At 46.0% G+C, this 25,642-nt stretch overlaps 1 protein-coding gene across 2 annotated transcripts in view; it reads right to left on the bottom strand.

Moving 5' to 3' along the window:
* Positions 1–8,377: 8,377 nt before the first annotated feature.
* Positions 8,378–25,642, bottom strand: part of ntn2 (netrin 2) — a 38,152-nt gene continuing 20,887 nt past the window's right edge. For both annotated transcript variants that reach the window (XM_030098381.1, XM_030098380.1), the window contains exons 3-7: positions 22,914–23,102; positions 18,327–18,476; positions 16,020–16,073; positions 12,315–12,389; positions 8,378–12,224 (exon numbers count right to left, since the gene is read on the bottom strand). In XM_030098381.1, coding sequence (XP_029954241.1) covers positions 11,839–12,224; positions 12,315–12,389; positions 16,020–16,073; positions 18,327–18,476; positions 22,914–23,102 — 854 coding nt within the window. In that variant the 3' untranslated portion in view covers positions 8,378–11,838. The remainder of the gene's footprint in view (positions 12,225–12,314; positions 12,390–16,019; positions 16,074–18,326; positions 18,477–22,913; positions 23,103–25,642) is intronic.

Below are 25,642 nucleotides of genomic sequence, written 5' to 3'. Positions count from 1 at the left end.
AACACAAGGCTCCGGTTGTCCAGAATGGGGAACGGAGCGGAGCCTGTTTTCTCTTTCAGGAAGCATCCTCATTAAAAATGACATTTAAAAAAAAAACAAAAATCCCCACTAAGTTGGTCATTTGGGTGAAGTTATGTCTATTTGTAGTCAAAACTAGTGTAAATGTTACAGTTTAAACATGGAGCTGGTGTGTTCAGGGCACTCTCTCGGACACAGCAGCACAGTTTGACACTGCTCTTTAAGAGGAACCCAGTCTGGCAGCGGCATTACTTTATTGGACCGGTGTGTTACTTAATGTCAGGACTGTGAAAAAAGCGCCACGGCTCAAGTCATTCACTTTGTCTGTTTTCTCAGATTGCATCAGCGTATTTATGTGCAACTAACCGTGGCAGATCTTCTCTGGGTCAGCGTATATACGGGTTTAAAAGTGAGAGTGTGAGCTGCCCGGGCGGCAGACCGCCGTCATGGAGTGGAGCTGAGGCCAAGTCACACCAGGCGGTCGGCGGGAGTTTAACTTAATGACACTCGCTGTCAGATTTTGTCACAGACCCACTGAAGTTGCAGAATCTACTTCTCAAGGTTTAAATATGTCAAAATTGACATTATTATCATTAACATCAGGTGGTAAGTCAAATATATATTAATGATTCTGGTGGGAAAAGTTGTACAGCTTCTACAAAGTTCTACAAGACACAATGACAAGATTGTCATTTGTACTGATTGCGGAAGGACTCATTAGGCCAGGCTCTGGTGTTTAAGTTACAGGAGCTGGTTAGAAACACTGGGGAAAGGGGGGCTGAGCAAGCTGCCAACACCAACAAAGCCATGCCATCAAGACAGAAAATTCACCAAATCTAAACACAAGGAACGCAGAAATCACAGAAACACAACCAACGTAGACGAAACGGCAAACAGGACACCCAAGAAAAGCCCAAAATATACAGCTGCCACCAGGTGAAGACGATCACACACTCAGGCACAGGTGAAAGACGTCAGGGCCGCGAAGGGCAATCACTTGAGGAAGAGAAGTGAAGGAGCCTGAAACAAAAGACAGAATCTGAAAGTGAAACAAAAGACTAATGTGAGTCATTTAGGGTTGCCAACTCCCAGAGACTGAAATAAGGGACGCCTCTCGCGGGCAGCTGAAAAAAAACTGGGTTTTTGGGGGTCAAAAACACATATATAACAGCATTTTGCCACAGTTATACCTGTAACAGACTATAAAAACACATTAGGCTACTGCATCACACCTACAGTAGCAAGATTGTAATAACTCATGATCAGCTTGATCTGTTTGTATTTGAGGCCTACAGTGAGACAGTTATCATTCAAGTATCATCCATCATCATGGACAACAGCTCTCAGCCACTGCACCGGACGGTAGAGGAGCTCAGCAGCTCCTTCAGTGGCCGACTGAGACGCCCTCAGTACAGGAAGGAGTGCTACCACAGGTCTCTCATCCCCACCGCTGTCAGACTGTACAATTCTACTGTGCAGAATATGTGCAATAATCCTGGACATTATAATACCCTGCCCCCCCAACTTAAGAAATTCAGCGACACTTTATCATCCATTCACTCTGCTGTATCCATTCACTCTGTTAAAACATATTGTACATATTATATATCATACTGTATAATTATATATTGCATCATATGTTGCATATTGTATTGTATATATTGTATATATTATATATTTCCTGTTATATTTTTTAAGATTCAGGTTGTACATACAGTTAGATCTTCATTGTCTTTAGCTTCTATTATCAATCCTAGTATGATTTGCACTATTCTGGCACTGGCAGCTGCGCTGGTTTCACTTTGTTTACCACTAGTAAAGAGCGAGCTCCAGCTGGAGGCGGCGCGGAATGATATAAAGGGAGAGAAAATAGTGCCAAGCATTTACGAGGTCTGAGTTTTTTGCAGTAAACGGTTTGTGATGCAAATACACCACTCTTTCGGACACATATTGGTTCGAGAAGAAAAACGCTTTATTTTCGGGACCCCAGCAAACTTGCCGGACTACCTTCCTCTGGACTGAAACCGGACAGGATCTCTGCTCGCTGGACGCTGTCAGGGGTAAGTCTGTGTGGATGAACAACACTGCTGACGGGGATGCCATACAGATTCATGTCAAAAATCCCGAACTATCCCTTTAATACGACTATATTTTTAATGGTTCTGCATATCATTGATCTCAGATGGGATCCATAACTTTACTCAGGTTCAATGACTTTCAAGAGGTTTTAAATCAGAATTCACTGGAAGACAGATCGCTTTTCCTCTTCGCCTTGGTCCAAATGAAGTGAGACTGGGCCCAGAGAAAGTGTTTGCATTTATGCATTTTGTGAACATATGGTTTCTTTTTTGCATGGTTGAGTTTTAATTTGCATTTTTGGATGCAGCGGTCCACTTCGCTGGTGTATTAAATGTTCCGTGCTTATGCAATGATTTCCCCAACAGCAGTTCAACCACGTGAGGTGAGCGATACCTGCGCCATAGCCTCGATGAATAGCCTCTACATTCAAGAGGAGGCACATTAGAAACAATTTATTTTTTATTTGTTTTGCTTTAATGTGAATATTTCTTGCTTACACAGCTCATTACGGTTCAGAGACGTGAAGGACCTGATCCCACACTGAGGCTGAGAGGAGGATTAATCAAACAAAGACTTGTAAAACACAAAACTTTAAGCTCTGCTCACAAAAATGCCAAAGACAGATACAAACAGGCACCAAAAGGAGGGGGGCAGGAAACACAGAGTTCAGGGTTTTCTGCCAGTGCATGCAAGTCTGATGGCCTTTTGTTGGCAAGCAAAGCAAAAAACACGAACTGGAGGACAAATATAGCTCTGATTAAAGGAGGACCCATAAGAAATACGAGGAAAACAAGTAAGAGCATGGCACACTGCAAATTCTCTTATGTTTCACTCGCACGCTTCAGTGCAAGTCAATTGAAAGTGTTAAATTAGAACCTTACCGCAGAGCTCTTTAGCAGGATTTTCCCTTCTTCCACTAGCATTGCAATAATTCATATTGTCAACACTTACAGAAAAAAAACCAGGTGAGTAGGAACCAAGTATTTCCTAACTGGCAACCGATGGCATTCTAAGATAACCAGTACAGGCACATGCAGGAAGGCAGAATGAAACGGTCACACCAGATGAGCACCAGAAACAGTCCAGCTGACGCTTCAATACCTCTCGCCCCAATTACTGTCGCCTTAATTGCTCAGAGTTGCAAAAAGTATCCGACCACATGGACAAATACACAAGACGCAAGGCACGCAGTACCAGGAAAACCAGACGCAGCAGCCTCATGCGGTGAACAAATACCCACACAAAGTCGCACACCTGCAGAAGCACATTCACTGCTGCATGCACGCAGAAAGAGCCGCATAAAAATTGTGTCCATATGCCCAATAAAATAAAACGGGCAACAGCTGGGAGACAGGCCCTTAAAGGCTTACCTGTGATGGCCGCGCTGAAAACGCTTCACTACAGTTTCTTGTCTTTAAGGACGAACATAAAGATTTCTTTCAGTGTCATGATTAAAATTATTCCTTGATGACCCTGAGATTGATCAATGGAGTGTAAAAAAAAAAATCGCATTGTTTTTCTGTTATTTAGACTTGAAACTAAGTAGAAGCAGGTTTTGGCTCCCATCGCTCGGCCCCAAGCTGCCGCGTTCTGAGTAACAGCGGAGAAGGGATGACTAAGATTCTGACACTTTCAAAAAAATATTCGTGCAAGCATCAGGAGACAGAAACCTCGTTAAGTGGTCAACAAGACCAAAACATGGGAGATGTTTTCCTTTCAGTTGCTAGAGAACAAGAAAACATGGATATTTATTGCCTTTCGTTCATTTCACTCGCTCTTGATGTTGTGTAATTGGATCTTGGTGATTGGGCGACTGGTCGGCCGCTCCGGCCCACCTGGGATTTCATGCCAGTCTTGCAAAACATGCAAACACAGAGAAATTCCACACAGAAAGTGCCTGAGTTCCTTTATTGAACTGGGGTCCTCCTGCTGTGAGGCAGCAGTGTATACCACTGCACCACTGTCTCACTTTCATAAACATTAATTCCCATATTTACCAACAGCTTGGACGGAAATCCTGGTTTGGAAATAGAAAGTGTTAACAGGGATGGGTTTTTTATTGTTTGTAGACGCTGGAGCATGACAGTGACGGCCCCGGTGGGCTGCGGAGCCAGCTGTCATCTGTCTGGGCTGTCTTGGTTATCTCAGGGGGTTAAAGTCCCCTGTCTCCCCGAAACCATCAAAACCACACAGGTCAGGTTCTTACACATTTCATGAGCCACCCAAACCGCTGCCCATTCTTCAATGTCACCCCATGCCTTCCCCATCAGGTCCGTCTTCGCGCGTGATGAGTCGGCATCCCTCACCTTTCACGGAGCATCACATGGTAGCAATCAGAGTGGGCTTTGGCAGACAAATTAGGGCAGTTAATGTAGACCGGAGATCAGCGCGGAGGCGGGGAAGCTGGTGCTAAATGCCAACAGATGGGGACTGAAGTGGATGGGCTCAACCTAACACAGTGTGTTACAGTATAGCCCCGGGTCTCGAGCCGGAAAAAAAAGGGCCCGAGCCCGGAGGAAAGAGAAGCATTCTTACTAAATCTCGGTTTTTATGAGGGAGGGATGGAAGCCTCCGGGCATGGAAAGCTGCAGAAGGAAAACCTGACAACTTTAAAGTTAATTTTGTTACCAAAAGGAAGGGAGGCTAATTTTTAATTGGAAAAAAAAAGAAAAAAAGAAAAAGATTAAATCTGGGAGTTATCGGAAATTCAGTTCTGTCCAGAAGCATTTCGGGCATCCAGTCAAGACCAGCCTTCGCCTGGCTTTGGAGGACTCAGCAGCATGTTTATCCCTGACCATTTATAAAGAAATTGTTTATATCTATTCCAAAAAATGACTCATATTCATTTTGAATACAGCTCGCCCTGAAGTTCACCACTGAATTATGTATATTTCATCGAATGTTTGGCTGCGGTGACTGATGCGACTCAAAGCCAATTCAGCATGGATTCTTCTCAAGTGGTTCATTTTCACTAATCGGTCTGTCATCACCTTGAAACCAGGAATGAATAACATTCTGTCGGAGTACGGTTTTCTTATAAAGTGTGAGAATAATCACACGCTCCTCAGTGAGCACTTTTCACGTGGGAAGGTGCCTCGTTGACGCAGACTCCGCCGGTGAGATCAGACGAATCCATCACTTCTGTCTCTTCCTGTTATCTTGTCCAACTCCACTGTCTTTGAAAAGAGTGTGAGGAGAATAATGTTTTTGACATTGCTCTCTTCTCCAAAGCCTGAAGCCAAGACGCTCTCCGATTTCTCTCTTCAAGTCTAGAACCTGAACCAAAGGGCCTGATCCCGGAGTATCCCGCCACAATCTGATAGAACATTTCTTTCGCCAAGCACAACACTGCTGCTCCGCCGCTTCTCTCTTTTCGTTCTTTCTTCGAATGATTAGATGTACTTATGTCCAAATTTGAGTTCAAGTTTAATACGGGCTCGGTCCTGAAGCCAGGATTGTAAGTCTTAATGGAGGCCTATTAAAATGAGCTGCAATAAGTGAGGCAACTCACAAAGGGCTTATGCAAAATTCAGCAGTGTAATTTCTATTTGTCCATCTGCACACAATCCGCTTTTTGTGATCACCTTAATACACTAACACACACACACGCGCGCACACACACACACACACACACACACACACACACACACACACACGCTCCTCTTATGTTACAGGCTTTGAAGAGGCAGACTCATCCCCATTTTCAACAGTACCCAATCAAACACAAAGCTGAGAGGCGGATTAGGAGCAGGCTTGTGCTGCACAATGCTCCTATCAGGGACCACACTGGTTTTAAATTACCCACTATTCCTCACTCATTTTCAATCACTCAGTGGCCCAATAAAGTTTGTTTCTCCAATAAAAAAAGACAAAAAAGGGAACAGTGGATGCCAGTTTTGTGCAACAGCGGTCCCCGACAATCACCGACACTGCCGGTCCGCGTCTGGAAAGTTGTCCGCGAGCATCATGGATGTGATTAGCCCCATTTTGTGGGCAAAGAAAGATTTGGCCGGGGTGAAAGTGAGAGGAAGACGTTTCCCCACCAGAGTGGATGAAATGTACTCTTATTAACCGAATGGAAAAAATGGAAACATGGAAAGATGAAGAGATTGAAGGATGACAGATGTGCGAGCGGAGGTGTGGTCATTGTCACGCATGTTGTCAGTTCCAGAGGGAGTGGTGTCTCTTCAGACGACAGCTGGTTTCACTCAGGGAAAAAAAAAAAAAAAGACATGCCGCAGAGAGAGCGAGAGATCAGACCTTCACCACTGAATATTTATGATCTTGGTCCACACAGATTTCTCGCCACATTTTTTGCGGTTTTCAGGGGGGTTAGTATTTGGTGACCCACACACACACACACACACACACACACACACACACACGCACACGAACTCATAGACAGGCATGCATGGACTCCGAGGGGAAGGAGAAGTAAAAAGGGAAATAAGTCACAGAAATCATTAGAATGGAAAGTTGTGGATGTGGTGAAAAGCAAAAGAAGTACATTAGCGAAAAGATTTAGGAAACAGACCTACACACACATAGAGAGACCCCATGCTGGCAAATGCCGTTGTTGAGCTTTGAAGCGCAGTGGTAATGAGGCTCCATTTAAAGCCAATGAAGCCGCTTTGGCAGCTTATGAAAGCACGATTGGTAAGCCCCCCTCGTCTGCCGCTGGGTGTGTGTGTGTGTGTGTGTGTGCTGCGGTGGATACGTGTGTGTGTGTGTGTGTCAAGTAGGATAGGAAGGGGGAAGAATGGCCCGATCTGTGTTGCTCTTTCTCTGTAAACAACACCACTCTCCAAAAACCCAATAAGTCTCTAAAGCTCAGTTTATTTGACAAAAACCTGGGCTCATTTCCTCCACGCAGATGAAAAGTTTTTGTTATGCGCTATTGAAAAAGACAATAAATATTGTGACTTGCTCCTTTATTTATAGAAGCTGAGAATGAACCTTTAGAGGCCCCCCTCACCTCAACACAAAGCACGTCTGCGTTTCTGAATACATTTATTAACGTGAACCAAGGCGAAAACAATGTTTGCTGTCAAAAAATAGCAATCGCGGCAAAACACGCCGGGTGGGGTTATGAGGAACGACTGCTTGATTAGCAAGCCGGTGGTTTGTTCATCCGCTCTGCTAAAGGTGAAGCGGCTCTGGCGATGAATGAAGCTTTGCGACTGAAGCCATATCGTGTTCGGTAAGGCGTCGTCGGCTGCGTTTGGAAGAAGACTGAAACAGTACGGTCCGGTCGGATTCAGCCTGCTTGTTTGGTCCACACCGCCGGGGCTCAGATGGCAGCGTTCTCACTTCCACAAATGGACTGCATTAACACAGCAGTCACACCGGGGTTTGTTTGGATTGGGCTAAACCTCACAAGAACTGGGAAATTCTATGGTCACAGGCCTGCTGGCTTTCGAGTTGCGCTTTTCATATTTTTACGATCTTGGGTTTGGCCACTGTGCACTGATTGGTTTTCTATCACAGGAGGGGGGAAATGGAACTATTCATTGATTTTGAATTTTGCCTGTGGGGCATATTGAGCCGTTTATGACTCAACTCCGTCTAATATTTCAGAATTGCGGCAAACAATAACTGTAGAGAGAAATGGAATGATAATAACGAAGAAGGAAAAAAAATCTGTTGTACGGTTATCCCTTGGGTCAACTCTGCTCTGTACTGAAAATCCCAAATGGAGAGGATAAGATGTCCGGGATGGATGGGCTTGATGTAGAGACATGTGGAAGCGTACGTATGCCCCGAGAGTCACAGCAGCCTCTATTCTCAGAGCCCCGACGGCCACGCCTGGGGTGAGTGATGAGAAATGATCTCTTTCCTGTAATTTACCCCGAGAAGAATGGACGGAGCGAGAGTGTTTGGTCCGGAGCTGGAGAAGAGGAGCGAGGAGGCTGTAGGTGAGAGAGGAGCAAAAGAGGGAAAACCAGGAAAGTTGGGGAGCTTCCTGTTTCAGGCCTGACTTGGGAGTTGGGTTTCCTCCAAGGTGAGGTACGCATCAGTGTGCGCGCGTGTGTGTGTGCGTGTGTGCGCCTCATTGTTTATTTACAGAGCTTGAGCTCTTGCTGTGTTCATGGAGGAGCCAAGCTGCTCAACCCAGTCGCCTCTCCTCTGAGCCCCCGTGAGTGGAAACATACCAGAGCGGTGCCCACTGTATGTCAGCATACTTTCCGATGGGAAACACGTATCGGTTTTATATCGTTCCTGCAGCTCAGGATAATGGCTGCCATCAAACAGAAAGATGATCGACACAACACGCAGTTCATTAACTAATAATTTATTTTTTTTTTACCATTTAGATTAAAAAGTCAGTGGTTCATTGCCTCAGAGGAAAAATGTACAAGGAAGACTTTGATATAATAGAAGCGAAAAGCAGGGCTGGACCAAGGGAGGTGGACAGCTTTGAGTGAGTGAAATATACTTTCCAGGACGTTATTGTTGCAGAGCATGGTGGGATGTTGCGTCTGGTTCCCTCTGGAACGAACCGAGGACCAGATCAGTCACATTTTTAATTGATTCGTTCGGAATTGGGCGGCATGTTGTCTGAAAAGGGACGTAAAAACATAAAGGAATACATTCTGTGTAACATCTGAACCACATCTTCTGGTTGTGATCACGAAAGCATATGTTCCTGGTTTCTACATCCATATAACATCCATAATCATCTGGTTTGTACATCCATACATGTGAGTCATCCCAGGCCAAGTGATGCTTTACAAAGAAACAACATAGACGCCAGAGGCTGTTCAGTACATATTTACAACATTGAAAACGCATCGACTCATTAAACAAACCAAATACGTGAAAAAGAAAAAAAAAAAAAAATCTGTGTAACTCTTCATGGCAGCTGTAAAACTGAGAACCCTTGGAGGAGGAGGTCAGTCACCTCCCTGCACTCTTAGTTTGTGTGTGTGTGTCACTTGTTTGCTTGGGAGGGTTAATTAAACACACAAACTCACACACCTGTGAATGCTATAAATGCTGCGAGGAGAGAGGAGGGGGGGATGAAGTAAAGCAGTTAAACGGCCTCAGTTCCACTGCCAAGCTGCCGGGCTTGTTAACATAAAACAACAGGGCCGCTCTCCCTATGAGGCTCACTAAATTGCTTTCACAAGCGCACAACTTCCACCCCCCCGAACAAAACCTGGCTGATCTTAACCTCTTATCTTTATTCCAACAGTCAGGGTGGGCGCTTCAGGGAAGAGGAACTGAAGGAGAGGGAGCGGCAGTGGAGCGCCACGCCAGCCTCACAGGCACAGAGTTGGACCGTCGATCGTAACGCGTCACGCCACGCTCGCATACCAGGGCGAGGAGACGGGCGCTACTGTAACACCACCTGTCTACGACAGGCCGCCGCGCACAGCCAACACGAAAAGAATTGACTGTTTGGTTCTGCATTTTTGTGAAATTCCATCAGTGGAAACTGCGCCCCGGACACAGAGCTACCATAAACTTCAGCGCTTCATCTTTTTCCTCTTTGCTTTCCTTTGTCACTCACCAAAGATCACAGTGTGTGAAACTCATTTTGGTTCCGAGTCGATTTTTTTTCTTCATTTTTTTGGATTTGATTATAAAAAAAAAAAAAAAATTGTCAGTATGAAACAGATAATGAAGACCCGCAACTATTTTAACAGATAATTGCGTTTCAGAGTTTTCGGATAGCGTCCAGCTATCGCGCCTTCCACATTCTTAAATCGGAGAACATTATTTCTTCAGCACAATCAGGGCGTCTGCACACCTTTGTGACTGTGTTCTTCGCAGTTTGATTTACATTCTCAGAGGAAATAAAAGAACTACAGTGCAGAACTAAACGCCACAGAGCAGACTGGCAGCTCCGGTCTGTTATCTAAGACACTACATACACGACATGCAAAAAAAAAAAAAAAAAAAAAAAAAAGAGGGATCGGGGAGGGTGGCGGAGACGAGAGAGAAGAGGAGAGACACTTTTGGAGGAACGACAAAACCAAACACACCGCCGCAACCGAAGGAGCGTGACCACGAGCGAGCATGAGACGCCTGTAGGCACACTCGCCGCCACCGGCTCGACTGCGCCCCTCCGAACAATGTTTATCTTATACTCTATTTAAATAAATTGTAACGTCCTTTACAAAATGAAATAACAGCAAACGGCAGATAAAAAGCCTGAGAGCGACCAGACGGGTCTCTCTGTGGTTTCTGTTGGTCCTGACTCTCATAGTCTCTTAATTGAATTCAAAAGCCGACTATGCTTATTTGGCAGAGGATGACAGGGCTGTGTTTCAGGGCGGGAGATGACTTGGGAAGTTTTCCTTTGGGTCTCGATGCTCATATTGGTTTAGTTCTCTGCCTGCTCACTGTAAGGTTTTGATGGACCAGCAAAAAACCACAAACATGCAAACATAACAAAGCACATGAGGAATGAAATATGATCCTTTCATGTCATAATACAATCAGTGAGCACTAAAATCTTTCCAGCCTCATTCATTTTGTCAAAATATACTACAAAACAAAACAAAACAAAAAAAAAAAACAGTTATGTTGTTTATCCGACTTGTTTTTTTTTTTCTTTTTTCTTTTTACTGCATGAAAAGGAAACTCTTGTTTCAATCTCTTATTTCGGCAAACAAAAGCTTGCCAGTCTTCAGACAAATGTTGAGACATTTGAAAACAAAGAAATGACACTGGCCACACAGCGACATCTGTGAGACCAGAGATTATCCATAAAGCAAAAGATTCTCCCCTGGAAGCACTGGGATTGTTCTGGAATTCCAGCCGTTTGTCCACACTGGTGAATGTGTCTTCCGGAAAAAGTGACAGGCGATGAGTCACGGCGGTGATGCACGACTTTATAAACGGCTTGAGAGAGGAGCGAGTGGTGAGGAGGCACAGCGCCGGAGGCCTGGAATCTGACTCACGCATGCCGATGGAGTTTGTTCTGCTTAACGTGAAACAAAAGGCTATATCGCAAAGAATTATACGGCTGGGATGGATGAGATAAGGAGGAACCACATATGAGCAGTGGCGTCACACAGGTGTGGATATGGGCGGTTTGCCGCGTGCGAGCTGTCTGATGGCGGCAGCAGCAGCGTCGGTGGGCGCGTAGCTGAGGTCTGCTGTGGAAAACGTCCCCTGCAGAAGGGAGCCCTTGGTTCCTCACGGAACACGAGGTTTTGAGACGGTTATCAGGTGGTCCGGCGTGTTTCCGGAGTGAAAACGTGAGGCAGCCGGGCTGAAGGTGTGCAGCTCGGATTGTTGCTTGAGTCAGTCTCCGAAGCGACAAACGCTGGGAAATAAAATCCTCACAGACGGGTGAAATGTGAGCGGCGGCGGTCTTATATTGGAGTGTTGAAACAAAGACAGTTTCGACAGAAAGATGCAGGAAGACGGGAGTCGCAGCCGCGGGAGGAGTGGACATTTCCGCTGTCGTCGTGGAGTGAGGGAGTGGCGCCTGCTTCCGTCTACACTTCAAACCCTTTTTAATGGTCCCTTTTTAAGGCAAACCAGTTAGACACATAAAAGACAAGTGGCATCACAAAGTCAAAAACTTCAGAAATAAAAAGTAAAATAATTATACAATATACACAAACAACGTGGTCCATGGAACAGGTCGGGTACATGCAGTCTTTGAAATGTGCAGTGTTCCCACGATGGACGGGGAAAAGAGGCTCAGGGAGAGGAGGAGTCAACAGTCAGGGTTCATGAAGGTGTGCGATGGAGGGAGAGGTAGGGCTGGACGCTGCTTTCCCATCATGCTTTGCCGCACTTCCCCTTCTTCTCTTTGCGCTGGAACTTCCTCAGACGTCTCGTCCAAACGTCCCTCCACTGGATCACCAGGCTGTTCTTATCGGCCACCAGGCCGACCCGCTCGGCGCCCGGACTGGCGGCGGCGGCGGCGGGCCCGGCCCCCGGCCCCGCCCCCGGGCCCGTCCCGCCTTCGCTGCCGCCCATCACCAGGAAGCGTTTGCTCATCTGGATCTTGGGACACTTGCACGCCAGGTCCTTCATGTGCACCCACAGGATGTTGTCGCCTCTCTTCAGCGGCTCGCCGCGGCTCTTGTACACCGACACCACGCTGACGGAGAACTTGGCCCAGTCCCCCACCGTCTCCATGTCCAGCACGTTCACTTGGACCGCTGGGAAAACACGGAGCAGCAAAACACGCGGGTTAGCGCTGTCCAGAGCAGCGTTTATTGATGAAAGCACAACGATTTATATTCTCTTACCATAATCCTTCTTGCAGTATTTCTTCATGTTGATCTTCAAGTTGCCCTTCACTGGCTTACAGTACGATTCACAGTCTGAGAAGAAAAAGGAAATCTTAAAACCGATTATGACTTGGCCACATTTGATCTATAAAACAACACATTTTATTGTAATGCTAAAACAATAAAGCATTCAGGCGTTATGAACTGTAAAATCCCCATGAAGTCACTGAAAAACATCTGCAACAATCACAATGTCTTCATTACCGCACATCAGTTTTTATGTTTCACCTTTTATTTTCCCAGAACATCCCATCCAGAACAACTCCGATTGAGTTCTTGGATTGTTTTAGATATATTCTGGACTGAACAAAAGCCTCCAATTAAAACAGGATGAGGTTGGATTACGTTGAGCTGAGTTTTGGTTTCGGAGTTGCTAAAATACAACTCGTGACAAATCACATATCAAAAACCCTGCAACAGGCGGCGGCGCTGGGCGCGAGGTGAAACATACCAGAGGAGTAAAAGTGTTCGGTTTGACATCTTTTCTGGGGTCTTGAGTAAAGACAGAGCCCGGTGGAAGCAGGTCATGGCTGGATGGATGTGAATAGGCCGGGGCTGTCAGCGTGACGGCTCAGACCACACATCGGACAGATGACCTCCACTGACCACTGGAAGGCGGGGTTTCTCGTCACGAGGTGTTATATTTGGGATTGAAATTGATTTCCTGGCTGATTGAGCGACTTCATCTCCTGCTGACTTGACTCCGAGGCCAGCCATGCTTTGGTTAGGTGTTGTTTTCAATCCCTTTCAGTTTATTACCCTGAATGGAACGTTTTTATTATTATTTCTGTGTGATTTGATGCTGAAGAATGACAGTATGACAACACTTTGCTTGGATCGCAAAGTTTTCTTTTCATACATGTGTATATTTAATATATAATAATACATTTTTCAGATGGAATCAGGGTCCAAAGAAAAAAAAAGAGGGCTTGAATCTCAACCGAAAAAATGTTTTTGAAGCACTGCACATGGGCAACCACCACTTTTGGAGGCCGGACAAAAAAAAGAACGAGACACTGTTGATCATGAAGCGAAGCTCTTGTGTGCTTGACTGGATTTATGAACCATAGAAACTTGGATCCACTTGTTTCAATTACAAAGCTATGAGAAGGACCCGAAAGAAGTCAATGAAAATGATGGACTGAATTTGTGGGGAAGGCCGTGACAGCCATTTTTCAACAGGGTTTTAGTCAGTTTTAGTGAGGAAGGACATGAAACGCTGACCATGATGCACACTTGGAATGTGAGGGCATGAAACTGGAAAACCACATGCCGGTAAACTGGACTTGTATCTGCGGCGAGGCCTCTCGTTGTTTTCATCATGGGAAGCTTTTGGGGTTATTTTATGTTCCAAACCAAATAATTACTGGACACGAAATGCTATAATTTAAAACATCACGAGAGAGAGAGAGAGAGAAAGAGAGCGAGAGAGAGAGGAATTACACTCTCAGAGACGTTTGAGTTCACTGGTGCTGTATTGTTCATTTTTGGGTTTAAGATTGAGGAGGAAGAGGAGGAGGAGGAGGAGGAAGAAACAGGGGACCAAGGAGCCCATAAAAATGTCCAGGAGGCTTGGCTGTATATCAGAGCGCTGGAGATTTTATTAGGCCGAGAGAGGACAGAAAACGAACGAAAAGGTGGAAAGAAAGCGCAGACGGCAGCTTCCAATAACTCTGAGGCGAGTGACATGAAAAAAACCTGATAAGTGGAGGTGTAGACACCGACGGGTGCAGGGGAGTGTGCGCTGATGGATTTGTGTGTGTGTGCGCGGCGTGTTCGCAGACACTTTAAATAAATGATGTTACATATCGTAGCTCGCTGAAGGGGTCTTTTTCATTACGAGTTGGCGTGCGGTTTTCATGTTCAGATCATTATCATGGAAGCGCGCACGCAACTGTGACAGGCATGCATTTGTATGAGATGTGCATGGGTTTTATTAAACCGCCGCCATTGTGTGTGTGTGTGTGTGTGTGTGTGTGGCAGACAGTGGCTGACCAGGAGTTATCAGTAGGGGCCGACAGTGTGTGTTTTCCCATGCAGGCCCGCTCACTGCTGGCTGTTCACCTGGAAAAGCGCTTGGTGAATCGACCAATGACCCAGAAGGCCAGCCCACTGAAAACATGCACAATTGGCTCCAGTGCTCTGGATGTCCTCTTTCTCTTCAGCCTCTTTCACCGCGCCGTGACAAGGACAAATTGCATCCACCGCCCCTCGCACAAAAAGATCCAGGGGCCTCAGGTTTCTGACGGTGGAGCTCGCTCTATGGTAGTTTAGGAAGGAAAAAGATGGGAAATGCTGTGGTGCGCCTGGTAATCAATGACTGCTGTGTTGTTAGACCCTGTAACATTTTCCCAGGGAAGTAGTAAACAAGTAAGGGCTGGATTGTGCTTTCTCTGTGTCAAAAAAAAGCTAAAAAGACCTTAAAGAGAGTCAGCAAGGAGGAGAAGTGTAAAAGAAAGAAGAAAAAAAGGGAAACAAATCAAATCAATACTGTTTCATGTTCAAAGCAGATGCTTTTTTACCAAGTGCACTTATTCACTTTGTTGCTATTGGCTTTAAGATACAATCAATATCAGTATTGGTGTAATTCGGCTGGCTCATTTAGCATGGCGGCTTACCTGGCTCATTCTCAAAGTACCAAAATCTATTTGATTAAAGTTCTACATCTCGGTGTGTTTAATTGTATTTGACAGACTGTTTCTTCATCTGTTTTTCTTTCCAGGCTCAAAGCTAAACCAACAGATTATCCGAAATTAGCTCATTTGCAATATTTTCTATAGCAACTTGAGACCTCTTCTGAAACTTGCGGCCAGGCGGCAAACAGAGGTTTGTGTTATTTCTTTAATCTAAGCCAATCTAATTGGAGGGTGTAACGCAGTCGCAGCGTCCGCCGACGGAGCGGCCGAGTTCAGTCTTCATCTGGAGCCAAAGCGTCAGCCATTACAAACATCTTCAGCTCTATAACTCAAACCCTCAAACTGTGTGGTATTTAAACTCCAAAACACGAGGAGGCAAAAGTCAAAAGCCGAAAAAGCAAGAGTATTCTTAGAATATCAAAACTATAAAATGTAAGAAGTGCGTGGTGGGAGGCGCGATCTGCGTCTTGAGTGATGACATGTGTCATAAACCTGCTAATGAATCAGCATTTCCAAATCGACGCCATCATTCAAACCAAGCTGCTGCAGAATGAAAAAAAACAAAACAAAACAAGGACGGTGTAATTGAGCGGAGCCTGAATTGGAGAGTTCGAGGGAGAGACTGAACAAATTTCCCCCTACTCATTCGCCAGCGCTCACTTTCACACCTCGCGCTGTGCGTCCCCGGCGAAACTGCAACTAATCACCGCCGCTGCCTATCTGACGACCTTGGCCTGACGCTCGCAGCCACACTTCCAGCACAGCGAGGCTCCATTAACTTGAGGCCTGCGGTTTGGGGAAAGCGTGCCAAGGACACTGAATTTTAAGACAATGGAAAATTCTTACGCTCCCAGTTCACTCGTTCTCTCCTGCACAACTTCAAAAAAAAAAATGTGTGGACCCACCCTCTATTAATATTTATTCCACACCTTAAAACTCATGTCCAGAAATATAAATTAAAAAAAAAAAAAAAAAAAAAAAGGTTTTCATTCCCCTCGTAAAGCGGCGGTGCAGAGTGTATACTAACCTGCTGGTTCCTCCGTGCTGCTCACCACCGCTGTGGGGTTGACCACAGGGATTTCTGAAACACACACAGACAGGAGGCAACACCTTATTTTACTGGGTTCACATTTAAATCTGTACTTTTCAAGCGTGTGCAGGTCTGAGGGCGGCGGCGAGCGTGGTCTCAGACGCAGACAAATTTCACTAAATCGGTTTGCAGGGAGTGGATACAGGAGCGTTTGATGAAATATCCTCACACAAAGCGTCCTTGTTCATAGAGGTCGATCATCATAAACACCAAGCTGCAGAGCAGAGACTGTACTGCGGCTCTGATGGAAACACACGGGGCTTTGTAGATGGACATGCTCGATAAACGCTGACAGACTGACAGCGACGCTCATTGGCGGTGACAGGGAAGACGGGCTTAAATAGAGCGTGCACGCCACGGACCGATGTTGCGGTTTCTCCGTCATTTTTTTGAGGGATACTCTGAAAGATCCCACTATAGCATGAGCAGAAGAAACACGGCCTAATGGATGTTCAGAGGACCAGACTTATGTTCTGAGTCAGATTCGGTAAACGCCGCACAAATTCATCCAGTAATCCAATTTGGAGAAGTCAGCGCAGTCAAAGAAGGCCTACTTGACACGTCTGAGAGAGAAGTCGATTCTTTGTGGCAAAGTGATTTAAATTGAAAGGTGGCTGCAGTGGATTAGTCCCGTTCTCCCCCGACAGATGTGGGGTTAACACTGCTGTGTAATCTCCATGCAGGCATGTATAGACAGAAGGACAGATGGCAAAGGGGGGGCAATTTTGGTTGGGATTGTCTTGAGACAGATGCGGCCCTCCCTCCCTCGCCGTGCCCGTTGGCTACACTAGAAAGTGCCTCGTGGAATTCCTCCAGGATTTCTGCTTTAATCGTATGCAACTTTCCAATACAAATGCTAATGCTAACAACAGGCCCTCTGCTTTTACCATAAAACAGAATTACTGGAATGCCGGCTTAGCATCCACCCAGAGGATCTGCTTTTGATTGGATTTGGAGGTTGAGGGTTTGAACTAAGTGAGCGGGAGAGCGTTGGAGGAGAGGTGGGGGGGGGGGCCTTCTTGGAAAGCTGTTTTGAGGCAAAAGCAGCAGTTGTCTCACTAAAATTATGGACAGCCAGCCAACAAAAACAAACAGGGGCAGGACGCCTTATGAGGGCAGGCGCAGCTGCGAGCAGCTACTCTGAGGCCCCGTGCCCTCGCGGCCACATCGTGTGAAGACGGACAGATGATGAAAGGATCATTCAGATGCGGGATGCTGCCATCATACTAATTGGCTGCTTAATGGGATTATCTCCCTGTCTTGGGGCAGATGAGCCTCAAGAGGAGGTAAGATGCCCACCATGAGGCCCCGCTGCCACACACAGCCGTCATTAATGATACATGTAATAGACCCCAAAGTGTGGGATGCTTAAACCCACGATTCGCCTCGCTTTCTCGAGAGGCTTCAGTGACACGTAAACGAGCGCGGCCCACCATCCATGACCGCCGTCGCCTTCCCCTTCTTGCCCGTTTGCCATCTGCTCCGGAGCAAACAACATGGCGCCATGTGGCACAATGTGGCGGCGTCGGGTACGGCGCTGGGTGCCGTGGCACCATCGACCATGGCGGAGGCCTCCCTGGACGTGTGTGCAATGTGGCACACAGTGTGGTGTAGAGTTGCCCTCTATTACACATGCCTGCGTGCGCTCAGCCACTGGCAGATTTCATAACGCGGACACACACACACACACACACCGAGGCTTGTCACAGGAAATTAAAAACCTGATGTAGTCGACATGGCGGAATAACAGTAACCAAGCTGTGGGTTCCCAAACTACAAGGCCTACACCGACCCCCTCCAAAACACTATATTTCAACTCCATTATTCTTTTAACTTAGATTGAGTTTCACTTTCGCCTGCCTTTGCATGCTGGCTCTTGTTTGGCACGCGCTTTGGGCTGTTCGCTATGAAATTATCATTGCATTTTTAGTGGCCATGTAAAATCCGCAGAGCACATGTACCATATGTATATACACAGCAGAGAGCATGGGTTGAGGGGCGTCTGCCAGACAGCCAGGCTGACTTCGGGCTGCAGGGAAAGTGTGCTTTCAGTTAAGCTCTGTAATCTCAACGTCTGTGGGTCTGTGCTGCTTTCTGAGATGCGTTGCGCCGTGTGTCACACTGTGTTCGTCACAAGTCGGATTCCCGACGATTCAATCGGCGAGTTACTGTAAACTGATAACGCTACCCAGAGTGTTGCAAGGTGAGTGCTGGTGCAGCGTGCACGTCTGTCTGATCACTCACTGATGCAGGGGGCCACCGGGGAGCGGCTCTGCTGGTAGCCTTTGGCGCAGCGGTTGCAGGTGATGCCGGTGACGCCGTCCTTGCAGGGACACTGTCCGGTGGTCTGGTTGCAAGTCTTGCCGGCTGCGCCCACAGGGTGGCAGTCACAGGCTGGGGTGGGGGTGGAAGGGTAAAGAGGAGGTGGGATCACAAGAGAAAGATGGGACAGAGACAACACATTAGATATAAGTGAAGAAGAAATTGCCACAGCATCTATATATACAATCATTTACAGGAACCCATTGATTAGCTCGTCTAATTTAGACACTTTCTAAGCTACAAATGGTGAAAACCCATCGACTCTGCCCTCCTTCCACCTCCATACGTTCCCCGTCTCTCCTGAATGCCAGCGTTCTGTCCGGTGCCCGTACGCTAACACATGCTCTGCCGTTTCATCACTTCCCGAAAGTTCACCCGATGCCCGGCAGATGCCAACAGCAACAAGTATTTCTCCGGTCAGCTTGCTGCAGCACAACTTTTATGAGCTTTGCAGCTTGCGGATGATTTATTTAAGCGGCTGTAATTGACAGGAAGGTATAAAGAGCTGTTAAATACCAGATCTGGATAGTTGCTCCAAAGTCTTTGGACACAGTTTTACAAGAGGATGAGAGCGAAGCGAAGGAAAACAACATGTCAGAGTGGAAGGAGTAAAGGAAAGGGTGTAAAAAAGAAAAAAAAAGGAGTGAGAGACGAGTCCAAACTGCAGTGTGTTTAACAGGATAAACAGCAGTGAATTAAAACTCTGGACAGTCACACAAGTGACATTCCAAAAAAACACTTTTACATGTGTGTGTCTTTTTGGTGTTTTTATCCCTCCTATGTAAAACAAATCTGTCAATTTGACCAACATTTTACCGAGAATTTTTTAAAAAAAGGCCACAAAATGATGAAGGCATGTTCTGCCTTTACTTCTTTTCTTTTCCAATGCAACTCTTTGGAAAATACACTCGTAGAAGTGCAAAATTACCAAAGCACATTTGCGAGCGACTTGCCTGAAACACGATCATCATAATTGTCCAAAGTTATCAAAAAAGAAAGAAAGAAAAGAGAGAGAGAAAAAAAAGGCAAGAAAGTCCAGAATTACGCTTTAGGGAAAAAACGTGTAACTCAACAGTTTAGCGTGGTTCCTGCCAAAGGAAGGCAGCTGCTAACACGCCACGGTTCGCTCCCACCACCTGACGGAGCTGTGAATGTGTTTATTTACTCCGGACATTTTTGAGCCGCTACAACAAAGGAGAGGACCTTGAGCACCTGTCGACTGGGTAGAGGTGGGGGGGTGGAAATGGCTGAAACCTACCCAGGAGAGATCATGTGCATGTGGCAGCATGGCGGGGAGAGATTAAGTGTGGCTCAGATCTTTAGAAACACTTTTTCCCCTCTTTTTTTTAAAGAAAAGCCGATCAATCTACAGGTGTCGAGATGGAAATCTCTCCAAATGAGTCACGCAGGCTCCACGAGGAACCCTCAGCTTTGATGACACTTCTGCGACACATAAAGGGAGCGGAGATATGGGTGTAGCAGGGTGCGGGCAGGACTGAGCCGGGCGCCAGAGGTCAAGTCAGCGGGGGGATCGGATCCGGGCTGCGGCTGCTGCTCTCGGCCAACCATGCTCTCATTCTGGGATCGGCGGCCAAAGCCGAAGCTACCGCCACCGATCCCAGGTGCTCCAGTGTTTATAAACCATTAGGACATTTCTGGACTCATTTCCTTACACCGCGGAGGAAACCTAACTTAATAGTGATGCTCTTAAACAAGAGGTTACAGTTTTAAACTAAATAAAGAGTAATCATCACATGGTAATTGAAAATAACCAGGAACACAATTCTGTACTTCAGGGTTTAACTTTAGTGTCCAAGTTGTTCGGTAAACAGCTCACAGCCGTCGGGTCTGAATGAGCTGTGAGGGCCAGGCCGGGGATGGGGGTGACGGTGTCAATCCACAGCCTCACACTGTTTTTCTGAAGTTTTATGTGCGGGGGGCTCGAGCCAGTTAAGAAGCAGTAAAAACGTCCTCAGATGTTGATGACTTTTCAAGCTTGTGTAACTACAGACGTGACCGGCATTGCGTCGGGATTTGTAGTCCTTTTGACAGCCGTTTGCTCAGTGTAATTGTTTAGTGTGTGTGTGTTTGCGTGTGTGTGTGTGTGCTTGTTTAAGTGCCGTTGAGGACTGCTCTTTGTCAGTAGTTATTGGCCTTCGCCACATTTGGAGAGGTCGGTGTTATTTGTACTTGAGCTGGAAATATATTTTTAATGGTCAATCATGTTCTTCTGGCCTGTTCTGCAAGAGTAAAAAAAAAAAAAAATTAAAAAGTGAAAATTTGTGCTATGGTAATTTTAGAATGAAAAATTAGCATTATATTAGCATCCAGGCTAAAAACACTGCTGAAATGAATCTGTAATTACAGATTGAATTAGTAATTCAGTTGCTGTTTCTAAAGTCTCGGGGGACTTGTTACTTTTGTTGAAGGTGAAAACAGTTAAAGAGTTGCAGAGCTGCTGTCTCTCTCTGTCCTGTATTTTTGTGATATTTTCAGACGAGCAAAACGCTCATTTCCTGCATCAGGATTACATCATTGTTATATTAGTGTTTGGTTCTCAGGTCTATATTTCAGGCCCGCTCGCCGCGCTCAAACACATCCCAGCTGCACAGAACGGCTTCAGATCGAAATCTCGTATTTTAAAGACCTAATGCATCGCAGCCAGGCCATGTGAAGTCTGTTTTAACGTCACACCAGAAGCATTTGAAGTGTTCAGATTCACTTACAGTCACCTTGATGTCAGGATCACACAAGGAAGACCAGGTGTGTGTGCGTTTTTTTTTCTTTACACACTCCTCAGACAATGCGCAGACACCCATCTGAGGCCAATCTGATTGGAAACAGACGCAGTTCGCTCGAGTCCTGCGCCTGCACCCCCCCCCCCCCCCCCCCCCCCCCGCTCCTGTCTCCCCTTCAGAAAACACCTGTATTTTATTGTCTTAACTCCATTTCAGACGTGACGCTCCCCCCCACCCCCTTTCAAGCCGTACCACACCTCTGACCTCTGCCGCGACCCGGACACATGGAGGAAGGCAAAAGGGCCGAGGAGCAAAATCGGCGATCCCACCATGAAGAATCAAAGAAAGGGAAGGATTTTCAAGTTTTATAGTGAGTCATGATGAGAGGAGTCAGGAGTTGGAGAGCAACTGGAGGTGGCGGTTATAAACCATCTGGGAGGATAGAGATGAAAAAAAAAAAAAAAAAAAAAGAGAGAGGAAAGGCCCGAGCGAGGCGAAGCGACGGCTTGGAGAAGGCTGCGGAATTGCTCTGATCAATCACGGAGGCGCTCGGATCGGCGGAGGCGTTTTGGACCTCGGAGGAGGACTGTAAACTGTTTATCACCTGACTACTTGGACAAATCGTCAGAGCGCTCGCACGTGTGCGTGAGACGAGTCCACCTTTAGGCAGAGCAGGAAATGGAAGATGAGGAACGTTAAAAAAAAAAAAAACTCAAAAAGCACCTTTCCGAAGCGATTGCGGCCGATCTCCTTCTGTTATTGTTTCGGTGCAGCAACAGGTCAGATGACTTCAGTCTTAAAGTATGCGACCAAGTCGCTGTGATGAATGGCAAAACATGGAGCGCGGGCGAGCGCGGCCCGATATCGTGCCATTTCCAACCTACTGGTGTTCGGTTTCTGCCGGCCGCCGCCGCAGAAGGAAAACTGAGCAGGAGCCAGAGGGAGATTCTCGCTGTGAAATTTCAACCAAAAGATCTTCACGGCTATGAGGGCTGGCGCGCCTTCATCCTCTGGAAGTGATTCTTTACATTCGTCAAGATGAGCAGGGTTGGAAAAAAAAAAGAAGAAAAGTTCTACTTCTTTGCTATTTGTTTGAATATTTTCCTGAGCAACAAGTTCAGGAACTTGTGTTATGTTTGCAATGCTTCCAGCATAAAGCTGAAAAATATTCACTCCAATAATAAAATATGTTCTTCCATGAGAAACGCTTCGGTCAAATGATAATATTATGTAGCGCGCGGGGCGAGGGGGGGAACATGTGGTGGGACGGCCACAACAGCTTCAGGCATGATATCAATTCGTTTCTCTCTGCTGCGCTATGGCAAATCAGACATACTGACATTTTCTTTCTTTGATTCAAAGTTACCATGACTGCATATGTTTCCAATCATAACATGTTACTCCTTTTACACTTTCTCCGAACTGGCACGATACGCACAAGAATTAGAAGGTTTTAGGGCGATTTGTTCACCTATTGTTTGAAAATCGTGTAAACTTTAAGCACTGCAACTCGCCAAATTAAGAGTCAAACCGAGTCTAATAGTAATAGCAAGTGACATTTTCACAGAATTAAACACTCATAAATAAATATAATACACTCAAGTCGATGACTGATAGAGTACAAGGTGGTCCGTGTTTATGAATACTTGCGGTAGGTAATTCTTTCCGAGAAAAATCCTTCATGTTTTTTTAAAATTTGAAATTCTGTGTGAGCACTCAGAGAGGTGACTGCTAAAGTTGCCTTTTTTCTTTATTTTCCTTGTCTGGTTACCTTTGCAGGCCCGTCGGTGGGTGATCGGCCGGGCCATGTCTCGGTAGAAGCCCTCCTTGCAGTAGTGGCAGTGGCGTCCCGCCGTGTTGTGGCGGCAGTTCATGCAGACCCCGCCGCTCTTCCGCCCCGACAGCTTGTACAGCTCCATGTTGAAGCGGCAGCGGCGGGCGTGGAGGTTGCAGTTGCACGCTGCGGAGGGAAGAGGGGAGCGGCGGTTAGCGGGATAGATGGCAAAGTTTACAATATCTTTCCCGTATTTACCTCAAATCCAAACGTGCATTAGACTTGATGAAACGCTCACGAGGAGGACGCACTGCAGTAAAAACACATTTTTACTCTTAGACTTTTCCAGTAAGACGGCGTAACAGTGAGCGGTTTATAATCTACACCGCGGCCGTGCGCTTGGCGGCCATTCCAGAGCTCATCAATCAAAACTGATATTTGCAGAGCTCATTTTCTCCATTTCATAATTAATGAATTCGGCTTCTCTCAGCCCGTTAGTTATTAATCACTGGAAAGAGAGACATTAATTTCATGAATCACTGATGAGTAAAGACTTCAAAGATCTATTATAAGCACCGTTCAGATAAAGGAATGGGGCTCGAGCTCGCTGTCTTCTAAATGAGGCGAGGTACAATATATGGGACCTGTGATGTGAGGTTACGGCTCTTCAGAGTCTCCCTCGGCTCCACTTGAAATCCAACCGGTTCCTTAATGTCTCCTTGGCTCACGAGCTTTCCCATTGATTCCTTCTCCACATCCACAAGCCCTGACAGTATTGATAAACTCTTTTCACTCTCAGCACGTGAGGTTTGCCTCTTAAAAAGGTCTAAACCTGTACTTCTGTATTTGTGTCAGAAAGTTTAAATCAGAGTCAGAACTGGGACCTGAAGATCTGGCCTCGGCTTCAAAGTCAGGCTTCGCGGCGCTCAGCACCAGATCAAAGTCGCCCGCAGACGAATTAGAAAGCGGTAAACAACGGCAGAGCCGTTCGACCAAAAATGTCAACAGTTGTGGCAAAGGGGGATTATTAGCGGATCTCAATAAAAGGTGATGTTAATTAAGTTTAGACAGATGGGAACGGGACCGAGAAAACAGATTTCACCAACAGTGAATGTTTAAAACAGGAAAGAGACGCAACAAAGGGGTGTAAGTAAAGACAGGCCTGCATGGAAGGTATTCTATAGGCGTCCAATTATTTTTTGTAAGGGTCTATATAGAATAGCGGCTTTTCTACAGACTGCATCAATAGAGATAGTTTGGATATTAAACACGCTCTGCATTTATATTTTGAAAAACAACCGTGGAGCCTCTTGCAGACCAGTTTTGGCCCGCGGGCCTTATGTTTGACACCCCTGACCTGGAAGATATTTATTCTATTGTCACTTTCATCACACACCATAAGTAAAGAATAAAGTATATACTTGGTGAGTACATTAAATAACACTTGAGCAAGTCAAATAATATCGATACACTTCTTTCTGTCTCTGTTCTTTTTTAAGGTCGAACCTGCAATTACGCACCGTTCAGTGATATGATACATAATCTTTATGTAGTCATTAAAAATGACAGTGATACTCTAATGGCTTCAGCTCCGCAGGGGAACCGCTCAGAAATCAATGTCAAAGTCACGGCTTGAAGGATTGAGTGACGTCGAGCATTGAGGCTGCTCATTTAGCTTAATCCTCCTTGTCAAGTGGGTGTGAGAGATGGCTGTACCTGTTTTACACACATTAATATTTTAATATCAGAGCCACAGATTTAACAGGAAAACATCATTTTCTCTTGTAAATAATTTTCAATCTAAGCCTTTCTTTGATATTGCAACCTCTTGGATGCCACACATATTTAGACATTTATCACTTTAAGCTAAAATCTCAACACTTGAGATGCAAGCGGTGAACAATATTCGTCCCCATCCACACTCAGAGGAAAGCCTGGCATTTGGGAGGGGAAAGAGGCCCACTTTTCCTCAGTTACAAACCCTTGGAAAAAAAAAAAAAGGGGGGCACATTCCCAGACTGTTTCCCAATTCCATCTGGTTATTATGTTGCCCAATTTGTGTGGAATTCCGCATTTAATGAAGTAGAGTTTATTGTATGAAGTAATATCTAGTCAGTTTATGTAAAGACGCCTTTGAGAGTTGTCCAAAGCAGGCGGCGCTGGGATGACAAATCAATGCGGGGCACTGAGGGGGGGTTTGGAAACTGAGTGTAGATCCTTTCATCTGCAGTCGGTTTAGTGGTCGATATATGGTTTATCCCTGCTTTAACTCAGGAAAACAATATACAGCAAATTGATGGCACACTGGCAACCTAAGTGTTCCCTCTACACGTGCACACGTACGACTAAACAGGCTGTCCGACTCCTTCCAGGAGAAATGTGACAAAGAACACACCCGCGCCGGCGAGAGGGGAGGGAGGAGGGGCCGAGCGGAGGGAGGCAGGCGACTGTGATTGTGATCAAGCATCTCAAACACACACACAGCTGTGAGCACTTGTGTCCATTAACACCTTGTAGCAGAACATGAAAGCGATGGATCGCGTTCGCTGCCCGGCCCTCCTACAGCATCATCTCAGCTTACGGCCGTGCAACAGGATCGGCCAACAAAGTGCAACGTAAGAGAGGATATGTTCAAGTGTGGAGAACGCAAAGAAAACTGCAGAATTGAACCTTTAAATGATTTAGCACGTGGAGCCAGGGAGGCATTTTGAAACAGACCAAGAGAA

This window comes from Salarias fasciatus, chromosome 8 (assembly GCF_902148845.1).
Source record: "Salarias fasciatus chromosome 8, fSalaFa1.1, whole genome shotgun sequence".
Lineage (NCBI taxonomy): Eukaryota > Metazoa > Chordata > Actinopteri > Blenniiformes > Blenniidae > Salarias > Salarias fasciatus.
This window is presented reverse-complemented; position numbering and strand designations above follow the sequence as displayed.